Source organism: Denticeps clupeoides, chromosome 4, assembly GCF_900700375.1.
Source record: "Denticeps clupeoides chromosome 4, fDenClu1.1, whole genome shotgun sequence".
In the NCBI taxonomy this organism is placed as follows: Eukaryota; Metazoa; Chordata; class Actinopteri; order Clupeiformes; family Denticipitidae; genus Denticeps; species Denticeps clupeoides.
Genome location: NC_041710.1, coordinates 1,167,020 through 1,181,077, shown reverse-complemented (window position 1 = coordinate 1,181,077; position 14,058 = coordinate 1,167,020). Strand labels below are relative to the sequence as shown.

General features: G+C 48.0%; 3 protein-coding genes across 5 annotated transcripts in view; 2 read left to right on the top strand and 1 right to left on the bottom strand.

The window, feature by feature from the left end:
* The window catches only part of LOC114787610 (disks large homolog 1-like), a 30,481-nt gene extending 27,257 nt beyond the window's left edge, over nt 1–3,224 (top strand). Inside the window, exons 14-20 of one of the 2 annotated variants that reach the window (XM_028975304.1) lie at nt 548–644; nt 1,727–1,777; nt 1,860–1,961; nt 2,045–2,217; nt 2,304–2,413; nt 2,493–2,584; nt 2,668–3,224. In XM_028975304.1, the coding sequence (XP_028831137.1) occupies nt 548–644; nt 1,727–1,777; nt 1,860–1,961; nt 2,045–2,217; nt 2,304–2,413; nt 2,493–2,584; nt 2,668–2,774 (732 nt within the window). In that variant the 3' untranslated portion in view covers nt 2,775–3,224. Of the gene's footprint in view, nt 1–547; nt 645–1,364; nt 1,393–1,726; nt 1,778–1,859; nt 1,962–2,044; nt 2,218–2,303; nt 2,414–2,492; nt 2,585–2,667 lie in introns of both variants that reach the window. The other variant, XM_028975303.1, reaches the window with a different exon arrangement.
* Nucleotides 3,225–3,757: 533 nt separating this feature from the next.
* ncbp2as2 (uncharacterized protein NCBP2-AS2) lies at nt 3,758–4,283 on the bottom strand. The gene has a single exon (XM_028975397.1). It carries the CDS (start codon nt 4,181–4,183, stop codon nt 3,881–3,883), a length of 303 nt encoding a protein of 100 aa, XP_028831230.1. The 5' UTR covers nt 4,184–4,283; the 3' UTR covers nt 3,758–3,880.
* A 4,747-nt stretch (nt 4,284–9,030) lies between these two features.
* On the top strand, nt 9,031–13,981 carry tmub1 (transmembrane and ubiquitin-like domain containing 1). Of its 2 annotated transcripts, XM_028975377.1 has the most exons (4): nt 9,031–9,146; nt 12,559–13,115; nt 13,237–13,479; nt 13,747–13,981. In XM_028975377.1, coding segments are annotated over exons 2-4 (759 nt in total). In that variant the 5' UTR covers nt 9,031–9,146; nt 12,559–12,600; the 3' UTR covers nt 13,748–13,981. The 2 variants fall into 2 exon arrangements, with proteins under 2 accessions (XP_028831210.1, XP_028831209.1); XM_028975376.1 differs by lacking the exon at nt 13,747–13,981 and having other exon boundaries at nt 13,237–13,731.
* Nucleotides 13,982–14,058: the final 77 nt, after the last annotated feature.

The window sequence follows — 14,058 nt, the reverse complement described above, 5'->3', positions numbered from 1 at the left end:
TGCCAAGCCGTCAGTAGCAGATGCCATAGGTCCTGAAAGTTGTGAGGTGAAAGCGATTAGTTGTCACCGTAGCACAGCACACGGTGACACGGTGAAACCGTCCTCTGTATTTAACCGTCACCCTTGGTGAGCAGTGGGCACCATGACAGGCGCCCGGGGAGCAGTGTGTGGGGACGGTCCCTCCATCAAGGGGACCTCTGTGGCACCTCTTAGCGGTGACAATGCTGGAGTATTATTATGCAGCATTGTGACATTGTGCCAAGTTTATATTGGGAGGTTGGCTCCTCTAATGTTTCTGCCCGCTGTCCTGTGTCCAAAAAAATCTTATTTCTGAGCTTTCTGCCCTTAGTTAGTTTGCCATGTAGTGAACCCTATAATCCATTTTATTCACTGTAGTCCAAATGTTATGGCTGATCAGTGTACAATTCTGTTTTGACTCTAGTACGGTTCTGTTCTCTACACTTTGGGATCGTTTTTCTCTTTTCTCCATTTTACATGACACCATCCTGTTTCACTCCCTCTTCCTCCCTCCTCTTTCCCTCAGTAGTCTTTCAGTGACAAGCGTAAGCTCCGCCTCTTTACCCACAAGCTCCTATTCTACAAGGGCAAGAGTGAGCACGAGTACCAAACTGGCCACGCCCAGCGTAAGTAGAGCCCAGCACCAGGCTGCTGTGATGGTTCAGGAAGCAGGAGGACAGCCTCAGACTGTGTGTGTGTGGAGGTGTGTGTGCATTTTGAGGCCGGACTGCCAGCAGAAACGTCTGACTTTCTGTCTGATCTGTAATGATGTCATCATTGTAATGATGTCATCATAAAGTTCATTGAATCCGGCAGTAAAATGCTGCCGTAACTTTTTTTTACCGTCTAAAGTGAAGCTGCTCTCTGAACATTGTAGTAACGTTACTCTCTGAACATTGTAGCAACGTTACTCTCTGCAAGCTTCCACAATGTTGTTTGAGAACTGCAGGAACATTACTGCCTCAACACCACAAGCATGGTTGTGTGAACGTTTCAGTCATCAAAATGCTCCAGCAACGATATGGAACCACACGTTATGGTCGTAATGTTACAGTCTGACGCTACAATAACGTTATGTCACTGTCTCCATTCTTGTTACGTTCATGTTTGTGTGCTATGGCAATGTCACTGTTTGAACGTTGTGGTAATGTCACTGTCGAAATGCTTTTGTAACGTTACTGTGTAAGCGTTGTGGTAATGTTGCTGCCTGAACGCTATAGTAACATTTACTGTCCAGCTGCTGTGTACGTTACCGTGTAAACGTTGCAGTAATGTTGTTGCCGGAACGCTGCAGTAACATGTCTCTTGTGGTTGTTTTGTCTTGCTGCGGTTTGCTTCACTCACAGGCAACTCCAGATGACCCAAAAGGCCTGAGTAAGTCAGCCCCGCTGCCCTGAAGTGTCCCTTCCTGTCACCTGTCCACTCTACTGATGCCTTAAGTCAGAGTTTTCCAGACTGTTCCATTTCCACCACACGAGGCAGGAGAGTTATTGGATTTTTCGAGATCACACACTGATCAGAGTGAAAGACTGACCTTCTTGGTCCCCTGGTCGGTCTGGTCCAGTCAACAGTAACACTTGTGTGTCCGCGTGTCCTGTTCACCGTAAACACACACACAGTCTGGGGCATCTGAATGCAGTCAGGTGTAGCTTCGTTGCACTGACCCGGCTGTCCTTCTGTCCCACACTCTGTGTGTTGGTGTGTGTAGGCAGACAAGAGGACTGCGTGTTGTCGTACCAGCCGGTGTGTCAGCAGGAGGGTGAGTCCCCATGTTGTCCCGTGGGTTCTGTGTCCTGAATGCGGGGCCATTTTCGCATCAGTGATTGATCGACTTCTCGCAGTCAGCTACACGCGTCCAGTCATCGTCCTGGGCCCGGCGAAGGACCGCGTGAATGATGACCTCATATCCGAGTTCCCCGACAAGTTTGGCTCCTGCGTCCCTCGTGAGTATGGAGGTCTGCACCGTGTGCTGCGCGCCACTTCCCGCCTGTGTGAGGAATTCTGGCTGTTTTCTGTCCCGGTCCAGACACCACCAGACCAAAGCGAGACTATGAGGTGGACTCCAAAGACTACCATTTTGTTGTGTCCCGGGACCAGATGGAGAAGGACATCCTGGAGCACCGATTCATCGAGGCGGGCCAGTACAATGGCCACCTGTATGGGACCAGTGTGCAGTCGGTGAGAGAGGTGGCTGAGAAGGTGCGTCCTCGGCGCGAGAATGTGGAGCGACGGCTGGTCACGTGTGTCCGCTGAAACGCCTTGAAATGTCTTCTGACGTCTCTCAGGGGAAACACTGCATCCTGGACGTGTCGGGAAACGCCATCAAGAGGCTGCAGGTGGCGCTGCTGCACCCCATCGCCATCTTCATCAAACCCACATCAGTGGAAAACATCATGTACGGACCGATTCGCTCGTTCATTTGTCCCCCCCAGGACAGAGGAGTCTGAGCTGAAGTGTGTGTGTGTGTGTTTAAGGGAGATGAATAAGCGTCTGAGTGAAGATCAGGCCCGCAAGGCGTTTGACCGAGTCATGAAGCTGGAACAGGAGTTCACTGAAAACTTCACTGGTCAGAAGCTCCACACACATTTCAGCATCGTTTTAGTTTTTTACATTACTGACCGTTTTTTGTTTTTTTCGTCCTTCTTGCAGCTGTCGTCCAGGGTGAGACGCTGGACGATGTCTATGATCAGGTGAAGAGGATCATCGAGAAGCAGTCAGGGCCAAACATCTGGGTCCTGTCCACTGACAAACTCTGATTCTCATTTCCTGGCACTCGGCCCGCTCCCGTTCATCATGTCCAAGATTAGAGGTCACGACCTTTGACCTTTCCTCCAGACTACCTCTCAGCAGGAGGTGTGTCCAGTTCATCGTCTTCGCTGCCTGTTTCGGGGTGGGCTGAGGAGGAGGAAATGCCAGACGCTGATGTCCCAGCTTCACGATCCCGTTTCTACGTTTTTACGCAGCGTCTTGCGGTTCCTTCCCTACCCAGAATACTGAACTTACTGTGAATGTCCTCCATAAACGGCCTATTTTTATTATGATAAAACTCTTACCGGAACTTTTCTGAATTATTTTCTCTACGCTGTAAATGACCTTAAGATAAAAGATATTTCATATGTATCTATTTTCTTTATCTCATGTCCTTTATGTTTTTATTGGGTCGAGATAGGCAGGCCAATGTCCATCCAGAGTCTGCTGCAGGTGGGCGGGGCATGAGGTTGTTGGGGGCGGGGTCTCACATGGTTAATAAAAGCCTTTTCTTATATGGTCCCAGCGTGGCTTCTCTACTGGTTCTAGAGCAGCTGAACCTGGACCCAGACATCAACGCGCCCTCGGTTCAGCCCAAACGCCGGTTCCTCTGGGGTGTGCAGACGGCTTCTGGTTCTGGGAACAAGAACTAATGTAGAAGCGAGAAAACCGCAGTGACCGTCACCTCCAGCCATTTCTGCTCTGTTTGCATCAGTGCAGTTCTTTATTGGGGACCCCTCGACATCTCCGGGGTCATGGGGGAGAGAGCTCTTGGTGGCTTGACTTTAATATTCAATAGTCATGCATGTCAATACGCTCTCAGCGACACTCCCCATGGGTTATAAAGGTTCGGCGTATTGACATGGATGACTACTGCATATTAGTCACATGACTCTGTTACTTGTGACATCATCTTGGGGTTTTTGTGGATGCCGGATGAAGAGTAGGGGAACCACGCCCCCTCACTTAAATACACATGCAAAAATGCAAATTGAAAATGGAAGCCGGAAACGTATTTAATTTTTTTTCACATTCAAGCTCGTCACTCGAGCGTCTCCGTTGTTTACATTTAAACCAGCTCTTCGTGAGTGTTCTGAATCGTCAGGACCCGCGGTCATTTGTCCCGGTCCCGGATCTGTCTGGACGCGTCCCTCATGCCCTGGCGGAGCTCCCGGAGGAAGGCGTCCCGGACGCGGCCCGCTCTCCGCCTCGCGTCGCCGGGGCCGCCGTCCCGGCGCAGGAGCCGCAGCGTCTCGGACCGGAGGACGCGGGCGGCGGCGTCGCGTCCCGCCAGCTGCGCTCGGGTCACGGCGGACGCGGTGATCTGCGCGGCGCGCCGGATGGGCCGCGACTCGGCCAGCCGGTCCACCACATGCGCGCTGTTCAGCAGCGAGTAGAGGATCCGCTTCAGAACCATCGCGGGGCGGCAGGGCGAGTTCCGCCTCACGGCATCGCCGGGGTCAGCCGGAGAAATGGCACCAAAGTCGCAGCGCAACTTCCGGACACGCGGACCCCCTTTCCGGCTGACGCGGGGTTGCCAGGTGCGGTGAGATACACGCCCTGAGTTAGTGTTTGATTCAAGATGTCACATGTACAGTGTTGGGGAGTAACGGGATACATGTATCGGCGTTACGTATTTAGAATACAAAATATGAGTAACTGTATTTCGTTACAGTTACCGTTTAAATGAGTGATTAATCAGAATACAGTTACTTTTTTTAAATAAATGGATTACACGGCGGTCTTTTCCTGTTTCATCTGTTAGGCTATCCCCTCTCTATCTCCTCTCTAATTTTGGTAATTCCACGCTGCGCGGACCACGCATAAACATGCTGCCTATCAAGTTGTGCTACCTAGCGGATCTGCGCATGCGCAGTCCCTCAAGTTTGCGCTCTGTTTCAGCGCTCATAAATCCATACCACCCCTGAAATTGTAAACAAATAAGATTTTATTCACTATTACACCAGGATCTTAACACTCTTACAGTGCACATGGACTGAGTGTGTGTAAGGGGACACGCCATCACCCGGTTTAACCTCGCAGCTCGGAGGGTTTGAGGAGGGCCGCGCGGAACAGAGACTGCTATGATTGGCGCGTAAAAAGGGGGAAAAACAGGGCTTTTTTAATTGTCTGTGATTGCTACATTCTACGTTGCATTAATGCAACATTAAGTAATCCAAAGTATTCAGAATACGTTACTCACATTGAGTAACTTAACGGAATATGTTACAAACTACATTTTGGAGCATGTATTCTGTAATCTGTAACGGATTACATTTTAAAAGCAACCTTCCCAACACTGCACATGTATATAGTACAGGCCAAAAGTTTGGACACCTTCTCATTCAATGTGTTTTCTTTATTTTCATGACCATTTACATTGGTAGATTCTCACTGAAGGCATCAAAACTATGAATGAACACGTGGAGTTCTGTACTTAACAAAAAGTGGAGACCTGGTCTCCACAATCACCGGACCTGAACCCAATCCAGATGGTTTGGGGTGAGCTGGACCAACAAGTGCTAAACACCTCTGGGAACTCCTTCAAGACTGTTGGAGAAGCATTTCAGGTGACGACCTCTTGAAGCTCATCGAGAGAATGGCAAGAGTGTTCAAAGCAGTAACCAGAGCAAAGAAACTAGAATAAAACATGTTTTCAGTTATTTCACCTTTTTTTGTTAAGTACAGAACTCCACATGTGTTCATTCTACCAATGTAAATGTCATGAAAATAAAGAGAACACGTTGAATGAGAAGGTGTCCAAACTGTACTGTAGTTCTAGCAGTACAACATGCAGTGAAATGCGTCCTGAGCCGCTCTGCGGTGAATTTGCATATTTAAAGTAGTAGTAATAGAAATAAATAGAATAGAATAAAACATAATAAGGCAGGTAGTGAAAGTGAAGTGATTGTCATTGCGAAACACTTCAGCACATCACACAGTGACACTGTGAAATGTGTCCTCTGTATTTAATCTTCACCCTTAGTGGGCAGCCATGACAGGTGCCTGGAGAGCAATGTGTGGGGATGGTACATTTACATTTACAATATTTATCAGACGCCCTTATCCAGAGCGACTTACAATCAGTAGTTACAGGGACAGTCCCCCTGGAGCAATTTAGGGTTAAGTGTCTTGCTCAGGGACACAATGGTAGCAAGTGGGATTTGAACCTGGGTCTTCTGGTTCATAGGCGAGTGTGTTACCCACTAGGCTACTACCACCCAACTACCTTCATCATGGTACCTTCATCAAGAGCACCTCAGTGGCACCATGGCAGATCAGGATTCGAACCTTCTGATTATGGGGCCGTAGGCAAGCTATAGAGGGGCATGACATTGTTGGTTCAGCGGTGGCCTAGCGGTTAAGGAAGCCGCCCCATAATCAGAAGGTTGCCAGTTCGAATGCCGGCCCGCCAAGGTGCCACTGAGTAAAACACTGTCCCCACACACTGCTCCCCGGGCACCTGTCATGGCAGAGGACATGTTTCTGAATATTTTTCCCCAACAACTTTGCTGTAAATAAGTTTGGCACGTATGATTTGTTGTAGTAGTGGATAGCTACCGCCCAGTCTCCAACCTTCCTTTTCTTTCAAAAATTCTTGAAAGAGCAGTCCTGGCTCAACTTTCCTCATTTCTCCATGAGCATGATCTTCTCGAACCTTTTCAGTCTGGTTTCAGGAAAGGGCATTCAACTGAAACCTCCCTCCTGGCAATGATGGATGACCTTCGTGCTGCAAGAGCTGCCTGCAGATCATCTGTCCTTATCCTACTTGATCTATCTGCTGCCTTCGACACAGTTAACCATGAAATTCTTCTCACCACACTCTCTGATTTAGGAGTTACAGGAACCGTACTAGATTGGTTCACCTCGTATCTTCACAACAGGTTTTTCAAGGTATCATGGGGAGGTGAGACATCTGTCTTCTCTAGGGTAACCACAGGGTTTCCACAAGGCTCTGTCCTTGGCCCCCTTCTATTCTCAATATACACTCGCTCACTTGGTCACATCATCCAATCACATGGCTCTTACGCTGATGACACCCAGCTCTATTTGTCATTCCCACCAGAAGATGCTACTATAGCAACAAAAATTTCGGCCTGCCTCTCAGACATATCGGCATGGATGTCTGAGCGACACCTCCAACTCAACCTATCCAAAACCGAGATTCTGATCTTTCCGGGCAACAATTCCCCTCAGCAAAACCTCTCAATTCAACTCAGCTCGCTACTGTTAACACCCACGGCGTCTGCAAAAAGCCTTGGAGTTTGGATAGATGACAAACTGAGTTTGAACCATCATGTTGCTGCGATCTCCAGATCCTGCAGGTTCACTCTCTACAACATTCGCAAGATTCGGCCTTTTCTCTCACAACAGGCTACGCAGCTCCTCGTCCAGGCAATAAATAAAAATCACTCCAGATGATCCAAAATATGGCAGCCCGTCTCATTTTCAATCAGCCAAAATACACCCATGTTACACCTCTTCTTACCTCCCTCCACCGGCTCCCGGTAGCTGCTCGCATTGAGTTGAAATCCTTGATGCTGCCTACAGGGCTGTAAATGGAACTGCATCCTCCTACATCAACACACTACTACCTAGATACACTCCTACACGCTCTCTCAGATCAGCAAACGAAAGGAGACTAAAAATTCCTTCTTCACGCGGTCTCCGATTCCAATCATCTCTGTTCTCCGTTGTTGTCCCTGGCTGGTGGAACAACCTGCCCTCCTCCACACGACTAGCCGAGACTATCACCACTTTTAAGAAGCAGGTGAAAACCCTCTTGTTCAAAAAATATTACAGACAAATCTAACACTTACACACGCACATGCATACACATTGCACAAACAATACAAAAATGTAGAAATACATTATAATTTCTTCTTCATCTAGCACCTAACAATCTCTGAGCATGCTCTTCACTGACAAGTTGAGCCTTATCAGGGCTCTTAGTTTGTAAACTCAAAATTCTATAGAAATCGAACGAGAATTGCTGGTGTCTTCCTCTTGTAAGTCGCTTTGGATAAAAGCGTCTGCTAAATAAAGTAAAGTAAAGTAAAGTAAAGTAAAGTAAAATAGTAGTGCCATTTGACCCTTCACACGGGAAAACAGCAGGCTAGTTCTCATGCACCCAACTTTTAGTTGGGTGCATAAGACATTAACCATGAGTAGGGGTGACCAGATCTCCTCTTTTCCAAAAACATGTCAAGTGTTGTTACGGATCCAGTGGTGACCACGTTTACTGGTGCAGATGTTGATGGCAGCAGATTCGTCCATTTAAGAAAGTGAGACACTAAGCACTGGATAATCAGTCCTTTACAACGTCTCCAGTTTGTCATTCTTTTGTAAGTGTTTGCCTGCATTATTGAAGAATTTTATTATTAAAGTATTTCATTAGTCTGTATGCCTACATACCTTGTTGATCTCAATGGGAAGTTTAGGGAATTGTCCAGAGGAGGCTGCATTTTTTAAAAAAGAAAATATGTGAAAGAAAGAATGTTGAAATCCTCTGGTGGTAGACTTGCACAGGTACGTCCTCCAAGGTCTGGACGTTGAGGCTGTGGAGAGCTAAAGGTAACTTGGTGTTCATCTGAACAATAAACTGGACTGGACTCACAACTCTGATGTCCTCTACAGGAAAGGACAGAATAGGCTGTATCTGCTGAGGAGGCTCAGGTCTTTTGGGGTGAAGCGTTGACTCTTGGAGACCTTTTATGACTCTGTGGTGGCCTCAGCCATCTTTTACAGTGTGGTCTGCTGGGGACAGGAAGAGACTGAACAAGCTCATACAGAGGGCCATCTCTGTCCTAAGATGTGTTCCTCTGGACCCTGTGGAGGTGGTGAGTGACAGGAGAATGTTGGACAACATCTCCCATCCCATGCAGAGACCCTGATAGCACTGAGCAGCTCCTTCAGAGGCAGGCTGTGGCACCACGATGTGGAACGGAGAGATTCAGAAGGTCTTTCCTGCCAACCGCTGTCAGCTGACCACACAAACATACAAATCCCACACCATTTCTTATGTGCAACATGTGTATATATATCCACTCTGTACATATGTACACATATATTCTATGTATACAGACATTTGTATATACATATACTATAAATACAATCATCCACTTTTTTCCCAGACTATTTATTTGTATATTTTTATTATATGTTCAGCATGTTCTCTATACTATTTGTTTGCTGCGTAATGTCCACATCTTATTTTATCTTACCAAAACGCCAAACCCCTAACGAGCTAGTTTGGGGAAAAGACTACATTTCCCAGTGGCCCCTTCGTAACTTCCGGCAGGGCTTCCGTTCAGGAAGTGTTGCTGAAAGTGGAGCGGAGTGGGAATTTATTGACGATGATGCGGTTTGATGTGTCAACAGTAAGTAACCTTCTCACTTTCTTTTCCATCGGACCGTGCTTCACGAAAACGCTGCAATTCCAGGCCGGTTTGCCCCTGTTCTCAGGACCCACGCCCCTTCCTGGAAATTCAGCCCTTTGGATAAACCGGAAGGCTTGTTTTTGTCTTCATTTCATGTTATTTCCATGTGGAAAATCGCGCGTTAGCCTGCTAGCCGCGTCGGCTAGCGCCGCTCAGCGCCGCTCCGCACTCGTCCGTCGCGAAGGCGACCCGAGGATCTCCACAAGAGACGGGGGAGCCTGCCGCGCAGGTTCCTCTCCCAGACCAAAAGTTCGGAGGACTTTGCCACCATCCCGGCGGATCCTCTGCAGGTCCGGACCGCGGGGGATCGTCAGCTGTTAAACGCGGCTGCGAAGTTAGTTGTCAGTTCCCCGCCGAGAAGTGGAAACTGACACCGGCCCCCTTAGAAAGCGTCGAGGAACCGATCACATCCAGCAAAGAAAATGTCATACTTTTATTTCTTATATATCCCATAATCACATACAGTACGTCTCAATGGGCTTTGGCAGCCCTACAGTTGACACCCCAACACTCTCGACCCTTCTGCAGACAAGGAAAAACTGGGACTGAGTGGTTATGGTAGATGTCCGTGTCCCCGGTGGACCATCTAGGACAGCCTAGACGTGAGACGAGCATCATGGTATCTTTGGTAAAGACGTGTCTTTAGTCCGATCTTGGATATTGACGCCGTATCTGAGTTTCGAACATTAGCAGGAATTAATGCACAGACATAAACTTTTTGTGTTTCTGTAGAATTCTACTAGGATTCTGTATTTTAGATTGGTGGTTTTTAGTTGGGGAGGTGACCTCTGTTCCCGCTGAACATCGTCATCCAGCATTTCCCTGGTTCTTAGTACAAAGGTTGGATTTTTTTCAGCACGAAAGATTTTTGCCGACCTGGAAAGAGTCCTTTCTGCACAGAGCAGCTCTGCCTAGAACCTGGTGTGTGGAGGGCCTGCAACCTTCCATCAGCATCAGGGAATAAAAACCAAACCTGAAAATCACACTTCTGTTCTGGTGTTCTGAAGCGTCGTGTCTGGTTAGAAGCACACTGACGGTATTTTTAAGACTCATTCCTGCAGCGCTGGCTGCTCAGAACACAGTTCGCTGCCGTCTCGCCGATGTCACGCACATCTGGAAGAATCGGAATATGGCAGCAAAGGTCATTTGTTTTGGAAATTTCATTTAAAAAGTTAGACCCAGATCAGTATATAGACACGGTATTGATCTCAATGCGAAATGTCTGCATCCGGAAGCCTGGACAGATGGACAGCCGTCCCTATAAAGGCACTGTAATGGAGGTAGTGCAGAGGACAGAGTATTAAAGGCTGTATTTGAAACGGGTCTGATCAAATCTGTAGGATATATAGAATACCGTGTTTGAAAATATACTGTATAGCGGTGTCCTAGCGGTTAAGGAAGCGGACTCATAATCAGGAGTTTGCCGGTTCGAGGTTGCCGCCAAGGTACCGTCCCCACACACTGGCTGCCCACTGTTCACCAAGGCTGACTGTTAAATGCAGACGACAGGTTTCACTGTGTCACGTTGACAATCGCTTCACTTTCACTCAATGAAGATGTGTTAGACATTTTTGTCTCTGATGTGAGTCCTTTCTTTATTTGGTCGTGGATATATTCTAATAAACGGAAATAATTAATTTCTAGTTTTCTAGTTGCTTTTATCAAGGGGGCAGTGGTGGCCTAGCAGTTAAAGAAGCGGTCCCGTGATCAGAAGGTTGCTGGTCGAGTCCTGAGCCGCAAAGGTGCCACTGAGCAAAGCGCCGTCCCCACACACTGCTCCCCGGGTGCCTGTCATGGTGCCCACTGCTCACTCAGGGTGATGGTTAAATACAGAGGAGAAATTTCACTGTGTGCACCACGTGCTGTGCTGCTGTGTATGACAAGTGACAATCACTTCACATAAAAACAAAGGTGACTTTAATATATAATGAGTACAGCCGGGCCGTCCAACTCTGGACACCACTCGACATAATAAGCAGAGACATTCAATTCCAGCTTAGTGAAGCTTCAGCTTTTTGAAGTAAATAATATTGACTGTGTCCTCGATTTTGAGATGCACTTTTATAAGGTTTGACATTTTGCGATATGCAAGGAGATGCAACAGCATCAGTGGGTGTGTTATGACCGGTATTTCTTGTTTTTGCCCGTTTCTTTAGGCTTTTGCACCGTTTTGAGACCCAAGTCCAGAACGTGTGGACGTTGCAACATGCTGACAAGCGTCCCGCTCAGTCCAGTTTTAGCTGTGGACTTTGAGCCAGAAAATGTTGTCTAATGTTCTACACAGGTCACAGGCCTAACTTGAGGGGAGCAATACTTCCACTACGCACATACTTATCTGCGCTTTTCGGGGCGCCCCAGTTCCGTGATCCCGAGTTCCTGATCGTCCGTATTAGGGCTGCATATTGCAATTATTGAGATCAATATTGCAATATGCGATTGTGATATGATAAAGGACACTTGCTTGTATATCAAAGAAAAGTCGCATACAAATTACTAATAGTGAAATGTTTCATTTCAAAGTGAAACATACAAACTACTTATAACAACCTAAAATGCCCAGTTCAAAATACAATATTCTACCAAATTAAATAAATCACAAAAAACTCTTTACATTACTGTCGAACGACAAACCCTGGTAAGGCTAAACAACTGTTTTGATTATATTTGTCCATTATAAAATCCCGTATTATAGTTCTTACGTTTAACCAAAACGTTGTTTGGAGGCTGACTTGAACACCGGGATGCATAGCTTTGCTATCTTAGCTAAGGTTAAGATTTGTAAACTGAATTTCTTTAGGAAACCTTCAAAGTTTGAGAAAAGTTAACTAAACAGCTAAGGACAGTCTAAATAGTTAATGCCTACGTTTAGCCAAAACGTTGTTTGGAGGCTGACTTGAACACGGGAATGCATAGCTTCACTATCTAAGCCTAGCTTAGCTAAGGTTAAGACTTATAAAACGGGATTTTATAATGGGCAAATTTATTCAAACCAATTGTCCAGCCTTACCTATGAAATGTAATCCCCTGGATCTGGTTTGGAGCGTACAGCGGTTTGTACAGCCCCAAGCAGCACAAGAGTGAGGCATTTTTATGCACTTCTCTCTATAGACACGTATATGCTTCACGCCACAGCAGAGCCTATCGCAATATGGCGGCGACGTTGACGTACGATGCAGCGCGTCATGCGGCGTCTATCCATATGTCTCTGAATCGAAAGTCATGTGCCCTTCTTCTGACGTGCCACAATCCACGATTATATATTTTTCTGGTAGTTTTGCTTTGTGGAAATAAAGACGTTTCTGGTCTCCTGGTGAGGTCATGGTGGGGTTAAACACGTCTCCTTGTCCTGCAGGTGCCTAGTCTAGCGTTGCCTTACTAAGGGACGCAGCCCAGGATGGCTCTGATCGAGGGCGTGGGGGACGAGGTGACCCTGCTCTTCGGGGTGTTGTTCCTGGTGCTCGTCCTCGTCCTGGCCTGGGCCTCCACCCACACCATCGAGCCCCCAGAGCACCTCCTCAGCCCCACCCAGGGAAACGTTCCCTCCGCACAGGCTGAGGGCCAGGAGGTCCCGCCGCCCCCAGATGACGTCGCCCAGCCTCTGGCGGAGGACCGAAAGGCGGAGCCACAGCTGGAGACGGGAGCTGCGGGCCGGACAACCCACGATGGCGGCCAGGATGGAAGTCTACTGGACGAAGCCGGCCTCGGAGGAGATGGTCTGAGGCACAGGGAGGTGACCGGCTCCACCCCCTCAGCCCAGATCCCCGCCAGTGCCTCAAGTGCTGCACAGGGTTCTCCTGCAGAGCCCACCAATGACTCCCAGAGGAACATGGTCCTGAGGCTCAAGTTCCTCAACGACACAGAAAGGACCGCCCACGTTATGCCTGAAGACACCATTGGCTACATCAAGAGGTGAAGTACAGTTAGTGGAACTGGTTTATGTTCTGCAGAAGCTTCCATCTCCTCAGTGGTCTGGGTTTGGTTGGATGTTGGTGACACGTGTTGATCTTCTCACCCCTCTTTGTACCCGCAGGACGTACTTTGCCGGGCAGGAGCACCAGGTGCGTCTGATCTACCAGGGCCAGCTCCTGCAGGACGACGCCCAGACGCTGGCCTCGCTCCACCTGGCGGACAACTGCGTCCTTCACTGCCACATCTCCCAGCATGCCGCGCGGGCGGCGCCCGCCAGGGCGCGGCCGGCCGACCAGGTGCACGTGGCGCTGAACGTGGGGAGCCTGATGCTGCCGCTCTTTCTGCTCATGCTCTCCGTCCTCTGGTACTTCCAGTTCCAGTACCGGCAGTTCTTCACCGCGCCGGCCACCGCCTCGCTCGTGGGCATCACCATCTTCTTCAGCTTCGTGGCTTTCGGGGTGTACCGCCGCTGAGCGGGGTCCTCCGCCCAGCTCTTGCTTTTCGGCCATTCGAGCGTTTTGCTTTAGTTTTTCTCGGCAGCCATGTTCCACACAGACAGCACCATAATATCCTTCTAGAAACATCTCATTTTAGGTCTCTTCTTCTTTTTTCTTTTTTTTTTAACGTAGAGAGAGAGATGCTCATCGTGCCTATCCTCCTCCATCTCTTGCTTTTGGTACATGGACTTCCAGCTCATATCTGGAGCTCGCCCATAACCTGGCATGGGCGTGGTGCAGAGTCACGTGACTGTCCCTACTTCAGGCATGTTGTCCTCTCATGGGTGGGGGACGGTAAAGAATAAAATTGTGTAAAATACCACTTTTGAAACAAAGATAATGATCTTATTAAATTCATTCTTTTATTTACCGGCGCTGTCCTCTGTTCTCTGTTTTAAGTTCTGTTTACATTTATTACGACATAAGTACCGGATTTAGTAGGATTT

What these genes read in the sequence shown, in the direction of transcription:
- ncbp2as2 (XM_028975397.1), bottom strand. Translation starts at nt 4,183, where the DNA reads ATGGTTCTGAAGCGGATCCTCTACTCGCTGCTGAACAGCGCGCATGTG.
- tmub1 (XM_028975376.1), top strand. Translation starts at nt 12,601, where the DNA reads ATGGCTCTGATCGAGGGCGTGGGGGACGAGGTGACCCTGCTCTTCGGG. An exon ending in ACCATTGGCTACATCAAGAG is followed by an intron (nt 13,116 to 13,236) that starts GTGAAGTACAGT and finishes TTGTACCCGCAG; the next exon opens with GACGTACTTTGCCGGGCAGG.